Here is a 16673-nt window from a genome sequence, read left to right on the forward strand (position 1 = left end):
TTTAGGCTGCTCTGACAGAGAGAAACTGGACTCTTCCCAAAGTCTTAAATAAGAGCTACCTGACACCCTCTCTTACCTGACATACCTCTTTTATTTTAAAGTTTTCCATCACCCCTGAAAGGTCCACTTCTATCCTCACATGCAAGTACACTCACCCCTCAGTTCAGAGCTGGGATTTATTCCAGTCCCCCTGTGGATTTGAAAATCCAAGGATGCTCAAGTCCCTTATATAAAATAGTGTAGTATTTACATATAATCTAAGCTCATCCTCCCATATACTTTAAGTCATTACTTATAGCTGTAAATACAATGTAATGCTATGTAAACAGTTTCCTTTGCCAACTGAAGCTTTCCTTTGGGGAATACTGAGATTTTATTTTATTTTTCCTTAATATTATCTATAGTCAGTTGGTTGAATTTTGATTGCAGAATCTATGGGTACAGAGGGCTAACTGTATACTTATGGCCTGGTGCCATGGCTGGGGAATCTGTCTTATAGGCTCTATAGGAGAATTCCAGAAACTGAGTCCACCAGATTTGGGTGTGATTTGCTAAAAGGAAGTGAGATGAGAGGGAATGGGATAAAGGAATTTAGAGAATCTTCTCCCAAGACAATAGGCTAGTCTTCAAGTCTGTTTACTTGAAACACAATCCAGTATTTGAATGCCAAAAGCTGTATCTGAGCAGGAGGACTGACTACATAATTTGTGGGACCCAGTGCAAAATGAAAATGTGGGACTCCTTGTTCCGATTGTGAAGAATTTCAAGATGGTGGTGGCAGAACATCTGTAAGTCCATCACAAGCTGGGGCCCGGTGAGACACCCATCACACCCCATGATGCCAGCCCTGTCGTACATTTTCTTTCTCTTTCCATTCCTTCAGAAACATTACTGACTACCATCCCCTCTCCTGCCCCAGGCACATGGATGTTCTGAGAGTGAATCATATATTCACAAAGGCAAAATGAAAAGCAAATTAATATATTTTTTAGTTATTTAAATTTCCTAAATCAAGGACCTGGTGGTCCAGGGGCTTTGACTTGAAGCTTCCAATACAGGGGGCCCGAGTTCCATGCTTGGTCAGAAAATTAGATCCTAAATCCTCAAATAAGATTTTGCATGCCTCAACTAAAGAAGCCACATACTACAGCTAAGTCCTGATGTGGCCAAATAGATTTATAAATATTTTCATAAATAAATGAATGTCCTAAAGCATACCCAGATCCACTCCCCTGAGTCTGAGAATGGCAAAATCACATTTCTTTCATTTATTTATTCATTCATTCACCATTGATTTACTGAATATTGCCCTCCTCCTAGGGGATCCCTAGGCTTGAGGGATTTAATAGTAAGCAAAGCAGACCTGTCTTTGTCCTTGTGAGAGTCTCCGTTTAGTCCAAGAAATGAACTCTAAAAAATCAGTGATTCACCTAAATAGACAATTATAGACTGGAATAAAAGAAGAGGCATGATTAAAGAAGCATGGTTTAAAAAAAAAAAAAAGAAGAAGAAGAAGAAGCATGGTTTTACGAGCAAGCCTTGAATATATTAAAGAAGATTGACCTGGCCCAAGGATGTAGGTTGGGAATGGGTGGTTTGGGGTTTCCCTGGGTGATCTTAGGCTGAGCCCCAAGTAGAAGTTTAAAGACAGGGAGCCAAGCCCATTCCTAACAGAGGGAAGAGCAGGTGCTGTGACGACAGCCCCCCCGGACACTCCTTCTTGAGCGGTATCCCCCTCTCCTGGTTGCTTGGGGTTCCATCTAAGCTGTTCTTACCTGTTGCCTTTTCAGATTCTCTGATTCTGGGAAACAAAGAATTGGCAGTACACCTGAAAATGACCAGAAGGAGGATGTACTGGGTCCCCAGGTCTTCTGGTGGCCTTGTGAATCTCGGCTTGGATGTAGATGATGACATGGTTTCAGGACTTAGCTATGTAAGTAGATCTCCTTTGCATCAAAACACCAGGAAACTGAGTTCAAAGGGTACTGTCAGTGGTCATAAACTGGATCAAATTTTTTTGGTCCCCTATTTATTCAATTTTGAGTTTTTTAAAATGAAGCTCTGGCTTCTACAATTAGATGAATCATAATTGTTGATTATGATGCATGTTCATGGCTCATACAGCTGTCTCCCACTACCCTCCACTCCCCACCCCATTTCTGTCTCTCTCACTTATTTATGCATTTACTTCTACTAATATGATAAGCACCAATAAATCTACCACCAACTTACCAGTTCGGACCTTGACCCCATTACATTCCCAAACTCTCCCTGGTTCCTTCAGGAACCACTATTCTGAACCTTTACCCAAGGATCCCTTACTGTGTTTTCAAGAGAGTATTATTTATTCTATATGAAGTCCTAGAGATAATATACCTTTTTCATTTCAGTGGTTTCCTACTTTATCAAAAGGGTAACATGTAATGTCTTGTGATTTGTTTTTTACTTCTTGATTTCTTTTTAATAGTTTTATCCTTAGAGAGTGACTTGGTTTTGCATTCTGTGGGTGACTAAACATAACACCCTTTCTTGTCTACAGTGTTTATGGCCAGAGAAAAGCCCAGAGAAGTTGAGGGAACTGCCCAGAGTAGGAGCAGAGCCAGAGCTGGGAGCTGGTTATTCTGACACATCACTCATTCCCTACCTGGCAGGCTTTCCTTTATTTATTTTTATTGAGACATAAGTGGCATAAAACATCATATGACTTTCAGATGTATGATATAATGATTCATTATTTGTATAAATTATGAGAGGATCACCACAATATCCATCACCACTCATAGTTCAACTATTTTTTTTTTCTCATGAGAAATTTTAAGACCTACTCTCTTAACAACTTTCAGATATGCAGTGCAATATTATCAGTTATAGTTACCATGTTGTACATTATATTCCCATGACTTATTCATTTTATAAATGTATGTCTGTACTTTTTGACCACCTTCACCCATTTTGCCTATCTTCACCTCTGGCAATTACCAGTCAGGTTTTTGTTTTGTTGTTAGTTGGGTAGGTATTTTTTATTCTATTCAGTTCAGTTCAGTTCAGTTGCTCAGTTGTGTCCGACTCTATATGACCCCAGGGAGTGCAGCACACCAGGTTTCCCTGTCCATCACCAACTCCCAGAGCTTACTTAAACTCATGTCCATCAAGTTGGTGATGCCATCCAACCATCTTATCCTCTGTCATCCCCTTCTCTTCCTGTCTTCAACCTTTCCCAGCATTAGGGTCTTTTCCAATGAGTCAGTTCTTCACATCAGGTGGCCAGAGTACTGGAGTTTCAGCTTCAGCATCAGTCATTCCAATGAATATTCAGGGTTGATTTCCTTTAGTATTGACTGGTTTGATCTTGCAGTCCAACGGACTCTCAAGAGTCTTCTCCAACACCACAGTTCAAAAGCATCAATTCTTTGGCACACAGCTTTCTTTATAGTCCAACTCTCACATCCATACCTGACTCCTGGAAAACCATAGCTTTGACTAGATGGACCTTTGTTGGCTCCATGGTGTTGTTTAAGACTCTTAAGAGTCCCTTGGACTGCAAGGAGATCAAATCAGTCAATCCTAAAGGAAATGAGTCCTGAATATTCATTGGAAGGACTGATGCTGAAGCTGAAATTCCAATACTCTGGCCACCTGATGTGAAGAACTGACTCATTGGAAAAGACCTTGATCCTGGGAAAGACTGAAGCCAGGAGGAGAAAGGGGTGACAGAGGATGAGATGGTTGGATGGCATCACCAACTTGATGGACATGAGTTTGAGTAAACTCTGGGAGTTGGTGATGGACAGGGAGGCCTGGTGTGTTGCAGTCCATGGGGTCACAAAGAGTCGGACACGACTGAGCAACTGAACTGAACTGAACTGAACCTTTGTTGGCAAAGTGATGTCTCTGCTTTTTAATATGCTGTCTAGGTTGGTCATAGCTTTCCTTCCAAGGAGCAAGCATCTTTTAATTCCATGGCTGCAGTCACCATCTGCAGTGATTTTGGAGCCCAAGAAAATAAAGCCTCTCACTGTTTCCATTGTTTCCCCATCTATTTGCCATAAAGTGATGGGACCAGATGCCATGATCTTTGTTTTTTGAATGTTGAGTTTTAAGCCAACTTTTTCACTCTCATCAAGAGGCTCTTTAGTTCTTCTCTTTCTGCCATAAGGGTGGTGTCATCTGCATATCTGGAGTTATTTATATATCTCTCAGCAATCTTGATTCCAGCTAGTGCTTCATCTAGCCCAGCATTTCACTTGATGTACTCTGCATGTATGTTAAATAAGCAGGGTGACAATATACAGTCTTGACATACTCCTTTCCCAATTTGGAACCGGTCTATTGTTCCATGTCCAGTTCTAACTGTTGTTTCTTGACTTGCATACAGATTTCTCAGGAGGCAGATGGTTCCCATCTTCCCATCTTAAGAATTCCCATCTCTCTAAGAATTTTCCACAGTTTGTTGTGATCCATACAGTCAGAGGCTTTGCTTTAGTCAATAAAGCAAAAGTAGATGTTTTTCTGGAACTCTCTTGCTTTATTCTACTGGGGTGGCCAAAAAGTTCCTTGGGGGTCTTTCCATAACATCTTATGGATGTTATATCTCAGATATATGTAAGTGAGATCATAGACTATTTGTCTTTTTCTGTCTGACTGCCATATCGTTTCTCTAGGAGGCTGAATGTGGAAAGATCTATCCTCCTTGGGTGGCTGGTCCCTCATTCCCTCAGGACAGTATTTGTGAGGTCTGAAACTGATGCTCTTTTGTTTTTTCTTTCCCAAGAAAACAATAACTGTTGAAGATAGCCCCTGGAGACAGCAGGTGAGGGAACCTGAGGCACCAGGGAGAGGGAAGTATGATGCTGCCTGGAAAACCATGATTCCCTTCCGACCGAAGCCAAAGTGAGTCCTGAGTGGGAGCTGAGGGTCGGTACCCTCCAGGGCAGTGATACTCAGGCCCTCACACCTGGACCCCTCCAAAAGGCTGCACAGCCCTGTCCCAACACTGTCCTGTCACCCTGCACAGCCAAACACCTCCCAAGAAACCTGAGACACATCAGGGCAGCACAGCCAGCATCTCCATTCATTCAGCCAGTCAGTCAACAGGACTCATTGACACTGGGCTAGACTGTGGGGGGTAACAGTGAGCCAGCCAGACACGACCCTTGCCCATTACCGACCTCACGTGGGGGAGAATGAGTAAGCTTATAAGCATGCCAACCAAGTTCCATCTAGTCAAAGCTGTGGTTTTTCCAGTAGTCACGCATGGATGTGAGAGTTGGACTATAAAGAAAGCCGAGCACCAAATAATTGATGCTTTTGAACTGTGCTATTGGAGACTTTTGAGAGTCTTTTGGACTGCAAGGAGATCCAACCACTCCATCCTAAAGGAAATCAGTCCTGAATATTCATTGGAAGGACTGATACTGATGCTGAAACTCCAATTCTTTGGCTACGTAATGCAAAGAGCTGACTCATTGGAAAAGACCCTGATGCTGGGAAAGGTTTAAAGTGGGAGGAGAAGGGGATAACAGAGGATAACATGGTTGGATGGCATCACTGACTCGATGGACATGAGTTTGAGTAAGCTCTGGGAGTTGGTGATGGACAGGGAAGCCTGGTGTGCTGCAGTCCATGGGGTTGCAAAGAGTCAGACAGGACTGAGCAACTGAACTGAAACATATGATTATTGCTGTTTGAGGAAGGTGCTGTAAAGAAATGTGGGGGTGTGAGGGACACAGAATAGCGACAGCATGATAGGTTCTGAGTGACACTGAAACTGAGACCTGGAGCATGATCAGGAGGCCGATGTGGGCAGCATGTGCAAGGGCCTGGCCTTGCAGTGGAAGAACAGAGTGATGTGCGTGTCCAGGATCTGAGAAGGAGGCCAGTGCCTCTGCAGAGTCCTGGCCATAGTGGATGCGGCAAGGCGACACCACCAGCACGTCTCCACAGACCACATTAAGTACGTCGGTCTTCATCCAGTGAAAAATGGGCAGCCATTGAAAGGGCCAAATGCCCTGTGATGTTACCTTAAGCTTAAGAGTTTAAGAAATTCATGGAGCCTCCTCTACTAAACCATAGTTTCAACCATCCCCAAATGACTTTCTGGTTTATACACCTGGGGCTTCAGGGAACTCCACAGATTCACGCACATACTCATTTATGCAGCATTTGTTGACAGGCGCTTAACACTTCTGCTCTGATCCCTCAGTGTTTCGTCATGGGAAAAACTTTGTATTTAGGAATCCCTCTTCACTCCAGTGTTTTTCTAACAAACAAACAGCAGGGGTTTTCCTATTTTTTAAATTTGAGCTTCTATCAATACTAGTTACATTGTTACCCACCAAATCAATCGTATCTCCACCAGGAATAGAGAACTTTGGTACTTGAGTTCAGCTGGACAGCCTTATCTTAGAGAAGAAATGTTTCTGCTGGGCCCTTGGAATATCAGCCCCGGCGCATTAGTTCTGGCCCAACCCTTGCCATCACAGATGGCCCCACACATCTCCTATAATGTCTCATCTTCCCTCAGTTCTTCTCTCCCAACATCCCCTGCTGAGGCCCGGCCAGCATATCCCAGAACGTACAACCATGATCGCTGGTGGGCTGGAAGGATGTAAAGGGCCAGAATGTGGAGAAAAGAGTCCATAACCCGAACAAGAGAACATCTTGCAAGTCTGGCATTTTTGTCTTCACATCTATCTCCCCAAATCTTTTTTAATGTTGAATTTTCCTCATATTGAACCATATAACATTAGAGACAATGTTGAAAAAAAAGTGAAATTACACACAATTCAACACCTTAATGAAATCATTATTTGTCTTTTGTGAATGATTCACAAAGATATGACCTTATCATTCTTATTTACTTTTTTTGTTTTTTACAGTTTTTATGGAAGTTACAGAAGCAGAGCATACACATTTAAAGTGATGAGAATTTAGTTTTGCTCCTTTGCAATTTCTAACCCCTACTTCAAAGTCAATCTATGAATGATTTGATATAAATTGTTATATAATTTGATGTTTATTATATATAATATGCTGCTGCTGTGTCGCTTCAGTCGTGTCTGACTCTGCGTGACCCATAGACAGCTTCCCGTCCCTGGGATTCTCCAGGCAAGAACACTGGAGTGGGTTGCCATTTCCTTCTCCAAGGCATGAAAGTGCAAAGTGAAAGTGAAGTCGCTCAGTCGTGTCCAACTCTAGCGACCCCACAGACTGCAGCCTACCAGGCTCCTCCGTCCATGGGATTTTCTAGGCAAAAGTACTGGAGTGGGGTGCCATTGCCTTCTCCGATATATAATATAGATATTTAAAATATATATAATATAGATATGTGTATATTGTTCTCTGTCTGATCTCCCTTATTTCTTCCTTTTTTATATAAGTAAAAATATTTTAAACTTCTTGATCTTCAAGTGACCTTTTTTTCAGTATGCTTAGAGCCCACTCCATGTTCTGCGTGTAGATCGTCCCTATTTTTAGACCCTTCTGCACTGTTTTCTGGAATATCCCATGGACAGAGGAGCCTGGAAGGCTGCAGTCCATGGGGTTGCTGAGGGTCAGACACAACTGAGTGACTTCACTTTCACTTTTCACTTTCCTGCATTGGAGAAGGAAATGGCAACCCACTCCAGTGTTCTTGCCTGGAGAACCCCAGGGACGGGGGAGCCTGGTGGGCTGCCGTCTATGGGGTCGCACAGAGTCGGACACGACTGGAGCAACTTAGCAGCAGCAGCAGCAGCAGCACTGTTTTCTACAACGTGGTGCAGGATATGCCGTATTTGTCTTCTTTCTTTTTAAATCATTCCTCTGTTGCTGGATGTTTTTGTTGCTTCTGGTTTTTAACGATGAGAACTGGGGAAAAAGCACAGTGTGGTCCCCTGGATGTAGGAAAAAAGTATTTTTTCATGACTATTATTTGTGATGTTAATAATAGTCATGGAAAAATACTGTTTTCTCCATGTAGACGGTGTAGAATCCACACTGTGGTTTTCCCCCAGTCCTCGTTCGTCTCTTCCAAGTTCTGCCTGTGCCTGAGCTGTCCACCCCTGGAGCCCACGGCCCGGTGTCACCGTGTTGCCGTGTCTCTTCTGCTAGGTTTCCTGAGCCCCAGCCCCTGGATGATGCTGGCCTGTTCTCCTACCTCACGCTGTCATGGCTCAACCCGCTCATGGTTCGAGGTTTACGGAGAAGCTTAGATGAGGACAACATCCCCCAGCTGTCAGTACACGATGCTGCAGACAAAAACGCCAAAAGGTAAAGTCATGCTGGGCAAGCCCGCGGGGTTAAAGACCATGTCTCGGCAGTCGGTGCCAAGTCGCTCAGTGTGTGTTTTAAGGGGAGGGGGGCAGTGGTTCATCTTCAGACGAGCAAAATATATCAGTTCTCCCTTTGTAGCAGGAACCCTCCTTCTATGGGAGGTTCTTAATTTGGAGTTAAGTAATAATTTACGTATTTCATAGGTAAATATTTACATATTTACATACAGGCTAGAGAACTTTTTCTGGAACAAGAATTCTCATCTTTTATTGGGTCTGTCTGAGGTCCCAGGACCCTGAGAAAGAAAGTACTGCTTCTTGTCCCTTTTGTCTTTTTTGGTGTGTGGATAAAGCATTTATCTGTGTCACAGATCATTAAATTTTGGCTAGTGGCCCAGGCCCTTAAGCCACCTTGAGCCACCACTAATTGTTGTGGGATTACATTTCCTGTACCGTCTACCTCACAGGTGAAATTAGATCAAAAGGGGAGGGGTGGGAACGAGTGACCTGGAATGTCCTGTACTCATGTCACTGCCTCTAGGTTCTTCATGAGAGACACCAGGTGTAGATGGCCTTTTCCAAATGTATCCCAGACATGACGGCACTCTAAGAGCCTTCCTGAAAAGAATATTCAGTGGTCAGAGAGTTTGTGAACCGTCAGATGCTATCACCAGGGCTCAGAGATTTATAAAGAAAATCAGTGTAGTGAAGGCACTGACAAAGCAGAAACTGGTTGAATTTTGACTCATTGCTTCTTAGACTCAGGAAAAAAAATAGAGGTTCCAGGGAGCACCTCTTGGATAATGCCAGATATTGGTAGAATCTCACCTCTTACCAGCTATGATGTCAGAGGAGTTACTTACCTATGTTTTTGTGTATAAAATAGTGAATTAGAAAAAAAAAATCTCTCATTGCCCTTCATTGGCTCATTGTGAAAATCCCATGGATGGAGGAGCCTGGTAGGCTGCAGTCCATGGGGTCGCTGAGGGTCAGACATGACTGAGCGACTTCACTTTCACTTTTCACTTTCCTGCATTGGAGAAGGAAATGGCAACCCAGTCCAGTGTTCTTGCCTGGAGAATCCCAGAGACGGCAGAGCCTGGTGGGCTGCCGTCTATGGGGTTGCCCAGAGTTGGATACAACTGAAGTGACTTAGCAAGAAGCAGAAGAGGTAATAGATTTGATGTAAAGCACCTGGGAAAATGCCAGACGCATCATAGGCCGTCAGTTAAATGTTAGCTTGCTTGTTCTTCCCTAGCCATTGCAAAGACTAGGTCTCCTAATTTACTTCTGTTTACTTTCTGCCCACTGGTGCTGCCTTTTTATTCTGTAACTCACAATGCCTCACCACCAACATTTTTGCAATCACTCCATCTTTACATGTTTCTTTGAAATGGTAATTTCCCGTGCATTCACACTTTTAGAGGGATTTCTTTCTATGTGTTCACCGTTTAACAGGGCTTCCCAGGTGGCACTAGTGGTAAAGAACTCACCTGACAAAGCAAGAGACTCAGGAGACACGGGTTCCATCCTTGTTTCAGAAAGATCCCCTGGAGGGGGGCCTGGCAACCCATTCCAGTATTCTTGCCTGGAGAATCCCATGGACAGAGGAGCCTGATGGGCTATGGTCCATAGGGTCACAGAGAGTCAGACATGACTGAAGCAACTTGGCACACCATTTAACAGGCAGCGTTCTGGGTCGCGTCTTCCCTAATCCTTCAAAAGAGCTGCTGTGTTTCCTATGAGGATGGGCTGACAAAGTGCCAACCATCACCCTCACCACCACTCTCAGCGGGATTACCATTGTCACCACCATCATCTTCATCCTGTGATCACCATAATCCCTCACATGTTAACTGTTCTTAACTATAGAGCATCTCCCCACCCATTGTCTCCTTTGACAATCACAAAAGGTTTATGAAATAAACAAGGCAGATGTTATTTCCCCCATCTTACAAATGAAGAACCAGAATTAAGAGAAGTATGTTCCTTGAATCATATCATGAATGAATGGAGGAGGTAAAATGAGAAACCAAGTCTCTTGAATCTGAATCTAATAATCATGGCCAGAAATAGATAGTGTTGCCCAGAGAGCTGTGGGTAGGCTACGGAAGACTTGGATTTGTTTAGCCAAAGTAGAACTGACTCTAGAGCTTGTTGTTCCTGAGGATTGTGTCATGTGTGGAGGCAGGGCTAGAATGAGGAGAGGCAGCCCCATGGTTTGACCTGAGCAATAGCATCCACAAACAATAGAATCCTCCAACACAGACAGGGTTCGTGGGGACGTTTTGGCTTTGTTGAGCTAGGGTCCGGGCCCCTCAGGTTATCTGGTCCGCATAGGTGGGCCTGGATGGAATGGGGGTAGTTTTTTAATAACTCAGAAAGGAAAAAGCCTGGAGTTTTGATTGCAGAAGGAAAGTGGGACAGAAAGGTCTCATGGTATTGGTTCCCTTCTGGTTTAGGCTGGGCAGGAGTATCCATGGCTGGAGGAGTAAAGAGTTGAAAGGGCCAGAACTGCTTTGTCACGAGAGACTTGCTGCGATTCTGGGCAGAGGATGAGAACCAGATGCCGACAGAGCTCTCCAAGAACAGGCACATCTAGTGCCGCTGTCGGGCCCTGGGGGCAAAGGGCAGCCCAACAAGGGACAGCTTTGTCCACTGTGCTCTTGCTGTCTAAGGAGCAGCAGCTTTGGCGAGTGCCTGGAGTCCCTTGGCCTGATCCACGACGCTGTCATGATTGCTGTTGTTCAGTTGCTAAGTCACGTCCGACTCTTTGCAGCCCCGTGGATGGCAGCATGCCAGGTTTCCCCGTCCTTCACTAACTCCCAGACTTTGCTTAACATCATGTCCATTGAGTCAATGATGCAATAAAACCGTCTCATCCTCTGTCACCCCTTTCTCCTCCTGCCCTTAGTCTTTCTCAGCATCAGGGTCTTTTCCAATGAGTTGGCTCTTTGTGAGGTGGCCAAAGTATTGGAGCTTCAGCGTCAGTCATTCCAATTAGTATTTATAGCTGACTTCCTTTATGATTGACTGGTTTGATCTCCCTGCTGTCCAAGGAACTCTTAAGAGTCTTCTCTAGCACCACAGTTCAAAAGCATCAATTCTTCAGCATTCAACCTTCTTGATAGTCCAACTGTCACATCCATACATGACCACTGGAAAAACCATAGCTTTGACTAGACAGATCTTTGTCGGCAAGGTGATGTCTCTGCTGTCATCATGGGCAGTGCTAACCGCTTTCCAAACAGGGGAACCGGACATAGGGAATCAGGAGCCAGGACGTCCAAGTTCAGCCAGCATGGTGCCTGCAGCTGATAGATTGGACTGTGGATGCATGCTGAGGCAGGGAGGCATCCAGAGTGAGATTAAGAGTCCGGAAGCCTTGAGTATCATAATGACTATTGTCTAGTCACTTGTTCCTGCCTCTGAAACAAAAGAGAAGTGTAGGAAAGTCAACACAATTTAAAATCTTTTCATGAAAACTTCTTGGATGCTTTTTTAAAAAAGCTTATATACAAATAGTATATCAATTTTCTCCCCAAAGATATGTTTTAGGTGTTCTTATTCTGCTGGTGTAGCACAAATCTCCCAGGCATCATCAGCTTGGAATGTCAAAATTAGGATACATTTTTGGTTGCATGATCCAACACTGGGGCACCCTTTTGGGAATTTTGAAATAAATAAGGACACTTTTTGGAGATCAGAGTTCTGTGTTTTATGAATCTTATTTTGTGTATAAAAAGGAAGGGCGATGTTTTTCAGAGCCTTAGGCTATTTCTTCAACTAACTGTATTTCAGGGTAACAAAACAGTTGATGAGGGAAATTTCTTTTTTTAATATTTCCATGTTTATTTTTATTTGGCTGTGCCAGGTTTTAGTTGCAGCATGCAGAATCTTTAGTTTCAAAATTTGGGCATGTGGGATCTAGTTCCCTGACCAGGGATCGAACCCAGGTCCCCTGCATTGGCAACTTGGAGTCTTAGCCACTGGACCACCAGGAAATTTCTGGAAAATTATTTTTTTTACAGAAAAGTCAAGCTGATAACTATAAATGGAATGATAGAATTCAACAAACCACCATTTTGCCAGTCCTGTCGGAGGTGGATATAGGCAATGATCATCACCGATGGGGAACTTGGCAATGGATGAGTCAGGCTAACACTCCTTAACTCAGTGATCCAGCTTAACATATCCAAAAGTGGGATAGCACACTTTGTACATCTTCTGATGTGATAAAAGGAACATATACTATATCATCTATTAAGTATTTTTGCCAGCTGACTTGAATTCTGAATTTTATTATGCCTCTCACCCCACTCCAGTACTCTTGCCTGGAAAATCCCATGGATGGAGGAGCCTGGTAGGCTGCAGTTCATGGGGTCGCTAAGAGTCGGACACGACTGAGCAACTTCACTTTCACTTTTCACTTTCTTGCACTGGAGAAGGAAATGGCAGCCCTCTCCGGTGTTCTTGCCTGGAGAATCCCAGGGACGGGGGAGCCTGGTGGGCTGCCGTCTATGGGGTCGCACAGAGTCGGACACAACTGAAGTGACTTAGCAGCAGATCTAGCTAACAGCTTAATAGGAAATACATGGCATAGAAACTTATACGAGCCCCACAGGGGTGCAATCAGTCAAATCCAGAATGTGGAAAACTCAACAGGATAAATCATTCAGATTCTTTATAAAGTAAATGGCAGAAAATGCAGAGGATTGGAAATTATTACAGATAAAATGAGATGCAAGAGGTCTGTCAGATTTGTCTTTAACTCCAATGAGTGGGACCTGTTTGGATCTTGATTTAGGCAAAATAACTTGTAAGAACATATTTTTGAAATAATTAGAGAAAGTTGAATTAAATGCCATTCTTACTATGCTATTAATATATGCCTATTATTAATAGTTAATAATGAATAGGCATTAATTCATAACCATTTTTATGGTTACTCTGTGGCTTTTTAGGGCTTTATCTGGAAGAGATGCATACTGAAGCATTTATAGATGAAACAATATCTTTGGGATTTGCTTGAAATATTCTTGCAAAAAGAAAAATAATGGAAGGGGAGGAGAGACTAAACAAAAATGTCAAATGTTGGTAATTCTTGGAGCTGGGGCATGCATGCAATCTAAATGCCCTGTACTGTTCTCTCTCTTTGTGTTATCTTTGACAATTTCTGTAACCAAGTTCCTAGACCAGCAAGAACTGGAGGAGTTGGGTGATACAACCAAAGAGATTTCATTTGCTTCCATTTTCTTCTTTTCAAGGCTTCGTCTTCTTTGGGAAGAAGAGGTCTCAAGGCATGGAATCGACAAAGCTTCAGTGCTTCGAGTGATGCTGAGATTCCAAAGAACAAGGCTTATTTTTGATACAATTGTGAGCTGCTGCTTCTCCATCACAAGTGTTCTGGGGCCCGTAAGTAGCAGACTTGACGAGGTGTCCGGACTTCAGGACTTGGTGATTAGCATGTTTAGATCCATGCCAAGAACTGGAGATGTCTTGAGACTTCCCTGGTGGGTCGGTGGTTAGGACTCCACACCTCCAACTAGGGGGAGGAGGTGGGTGTGCAAGTTTGATCCCTGGTTGGGGAACTAAGATCCTATATGCCATGCAGGGTGGCCACAGAAAATAACAATAATTTTTTAAAACCCCAAAACATAAATAAACAAACAAAAAGATTTGAGGATGTCTGTCTCTCAACTGCTGCTCAGAAAATGAAGACTTTCTGGGGGCAGTGGCGCTAGTAGTAGTTGGAAGTGCGAATTCTGCAGCCAGTGCTTAGGTTCCAACCTTGGTTATGCTACTTAATTTCTGGGTGACTTTGGGAAATTTGTTTACCCCTTCTGTGCCTTGGTTCCCTCATGGAACCCCATGATGCTCTCAACCATAGTCCTCATGGAAACTCTCATGTTTGAAATGGAGAGCCTGACATTGTCTGGCTCATAGGGTGACCTTAAGTTCAGTATAGAAAACATTTAGAACTCAGTCTGTCTCAGGACGTGGGAGCTGCTTTGAGAAATGGCTGAACAGCTCGGGGCATGCAGGAGACTCCACGTACCGTGGTTAGGATGAATGGGCTCGCTATTTCCTGTTAGTTCCTCAACTGCAGACAGTGAACCTGGCTGTCCCAGCTGGGGTCACGTGCTCACTTGCTTGGTCAGCAGTGGAACGCTTTGATTGACGATCCAGCCTAGACTGTGTGCATTGGAGCAGGCGACCGTCTTCCCAGAAGAAAATAGAGGCGTTGTTACCAGCTCGGGGGAGAGGGGTTACAGGTCAGGAGGAAGCAACAGCTGATGACTCCACAGAGAGAAGTGACTTGGGTGACAGCACGTTCTCCATTCGTCCCTCCAGATCCACTCTCCACCCTTGTCCGCACCACCCTATGCTATGCCCCTGGTGTGTGACCTCTCTGGATCACATCCGTGGGGTACCTCTGCCTCTGGCTTCTGGTTGAGTTTGACCAGTGGGAGACCCCATCTGGAGGCTGGAGGGAAGGAGAAGGTGAGGGCAAGATATATATCACTCTGACTTCCTCCCTCCCTGTCACTGAGGGTTGGTGACCGGATCCTTAAATGAAGGGCCCTTTTTGTATGACTTTCTCCTTCTAGGCTTCAGTAAAACTCATCCTCCCCTCCCCATTTAGTTCCCTGTGGTTGCTAGCTCCAAGGTGCTTCTCCATTCCTGTTAAATTTCCTCAGTTCTGCCCACATCTTTATAAATAGTCAGGTTATTAACCCCTGAATTACTCCATGTGTGTGTAGTCTATTTCCCATTGGGACTGATGCTGAAATGTGGTCTCTGTACTCTGGTGCCAAATCAAATCTCAGAGACAGAATTTTGGTGAAGGGCTTCCCAGGTGGAGCTAGTGGTAAAAAAAAAATATCCCTCTGCCAGTGCAGGAGATGCAAGAGACATGGGTTCAGTCCCTGAGTTGGGAAAAGCCCCTGCAGTAGGAAATGGCAACCTAGTCCAATATTCTTGCCTGGAAAATTCTATGGACAGAGGAACCTGGTGGGCTACAGCCCATGAGGTCACAAAGAGTTGGACATGACTGAGTGACTAAGCAGCCACACACTCACACAGAAAAGAATAGCTTTATTGCTTTGCCAGGCAAATGGGGACACAGTGGGCTAATGACCTCAAAACTGTGTGTCCCAATTCAGGGGGATTTGGTAAGGAGTTTTATACCAATCCTCATGGCTCAGACAGTAAAGAATTTGCCTGCAATGATGGAGACCCGGGTTCGATCCCAGGGTTGGGTAGATCTCCTCGAGTAGAAAATGGCAACCCACTCCAGAATTCTTGCCTGGAGAATTCCATGGACAGAGGAGCTTAGTGGGCTACAGTTCGTGGAGTCACAAAGAGTCAGACATGACTGAATGACTAACATTTTCACTTTATAGCAATGGTTCAAGGGTGAGGTTTGCTGATGAGATCAGGGTGTATGTATGGCCTGCACTCCTTTAATCTGGCCTCAGGAGGTTTTCTGATGAGCTTCTGTGGTTCTCGAGGTTATCAAACTGTGACCTTCTCTCTGGAGTAGAGTATTTCATCAAGTAGTTAGCAGCTTCCATTTGTTGGGCGTTTTAATTCTGCAGAAGAGCTCAAAGATATTGTTATGTGTATCCCTTGAGGAGGAACCAGGACCCTGCCCAAGACTGTGTTATTGTTTCTTGGTTGCTCCATCCTTGTCTCCCCATCCCCTCTCTTCCCTTAGGAATGCAGGGAAGGTAATGGAGGCTGGAGTCTGTTCCCTACAAATGAGAAATAGGGAGCACAGAATAGGCTTCTGCGTCCAGGAGCACCAGAGGATCCTGCTTGGTGGTGGTGGGCTTCTATGAGGTGGTGAAGCTGGGCTTCAGATCTGGGTCAGTTGAACTCCTAAGTGTCCTCCAACTGGACTGCGATCTTCTGCGTGCAGAATTGTGCTTGAGTCAGTTGTGATCATCTAGTAAGCCCCCTCTCTTGTCCTGAGGACCTCACACCCAGTGCACTTTGGTTAGGTGTTGCCTGAAAGCAGGATTGGGACGTCAGAGTGATCCAAACTCCTGTTTCCTTTTAGATATTGCTTATGCCAAAGATCCTGGAATACGCCAAAAACCCATCCAGGGACGTTGCCTATGGAGTTGGGCTTTGCCTTGCCCTTTTTTTCACTGAATGTCTGAAGTCTCTGAGTATGTGCTCATGCTGGGTCATCAACCAGCGCACAGGCGTCAGGTTTCGTGCAGCTGTCCTCTCCTTTGCCTTTGAGAAGCTGATGCAATTTAAGTCTCTAACACACATCACCGTGGGAGAGGTAAGTGACAAGGTTGCACATTGAGGGGGTACTTTCCTCCTCCTCCTCCTCCATACCTCCTTACCCTGGAGGCCAAGGGATGGAGAAAAGGCTGGAGACAAAGAAGAAAGAGAAAGGAAATC

At 44.4% G+C, this 16673-nt stretch overlaps 1 protein-coding gene across 1 annotated transcript in view; it reads left to right on the top strand.

Annotated features, from left to right (window-relative positions):
* The first annotated feature begins 1799 nt into the window (after positions 1–1799).
* ABCC11 (ATP binding cassette subfamily C member 11) overlaps positions 1800–16673 on the top strand; it is a 77522-nt gene continuing 62648 nt past the window's right edge. The window contains exons 1-5 of the mRNA XM_027513688.1: positions 1800–1933; positions 4772–4890; positions 8092–8250; positions 13520–13667; positions 16318–16551. Of these exons, the coding sequence (XP_027369489.1) occupies positions 1835–1933; positions 4772–4890; positions 8092–8250; positions 13520–13667; positions 16318–16551 (759 nt within the window). The 5' untranslated portion in view covers positions 1800–1834. The remainder of the gene's footprint in view (positions 1934–4771; positions 4891–8091; positions 8251–13519; positions 13668–16317; positions 16552–16673) is intronic.

This window comes from Bos indicus x Bos taurus, chromosome 18 (genome assembly GCF_003369695.1).
Source record: "Bos indicus x Bos taurus breed Angus x Brahman F1 hybrid chromosome 18, Bos_hybrid_MaternalHap_v2.0, whole genome shotgun sequence".
NCBI lineage: Eukaryota > Metazoa > Chordata > Mammalia > Artiodactyla > Bovidae > Bos > Bos indicus x Bos taurus.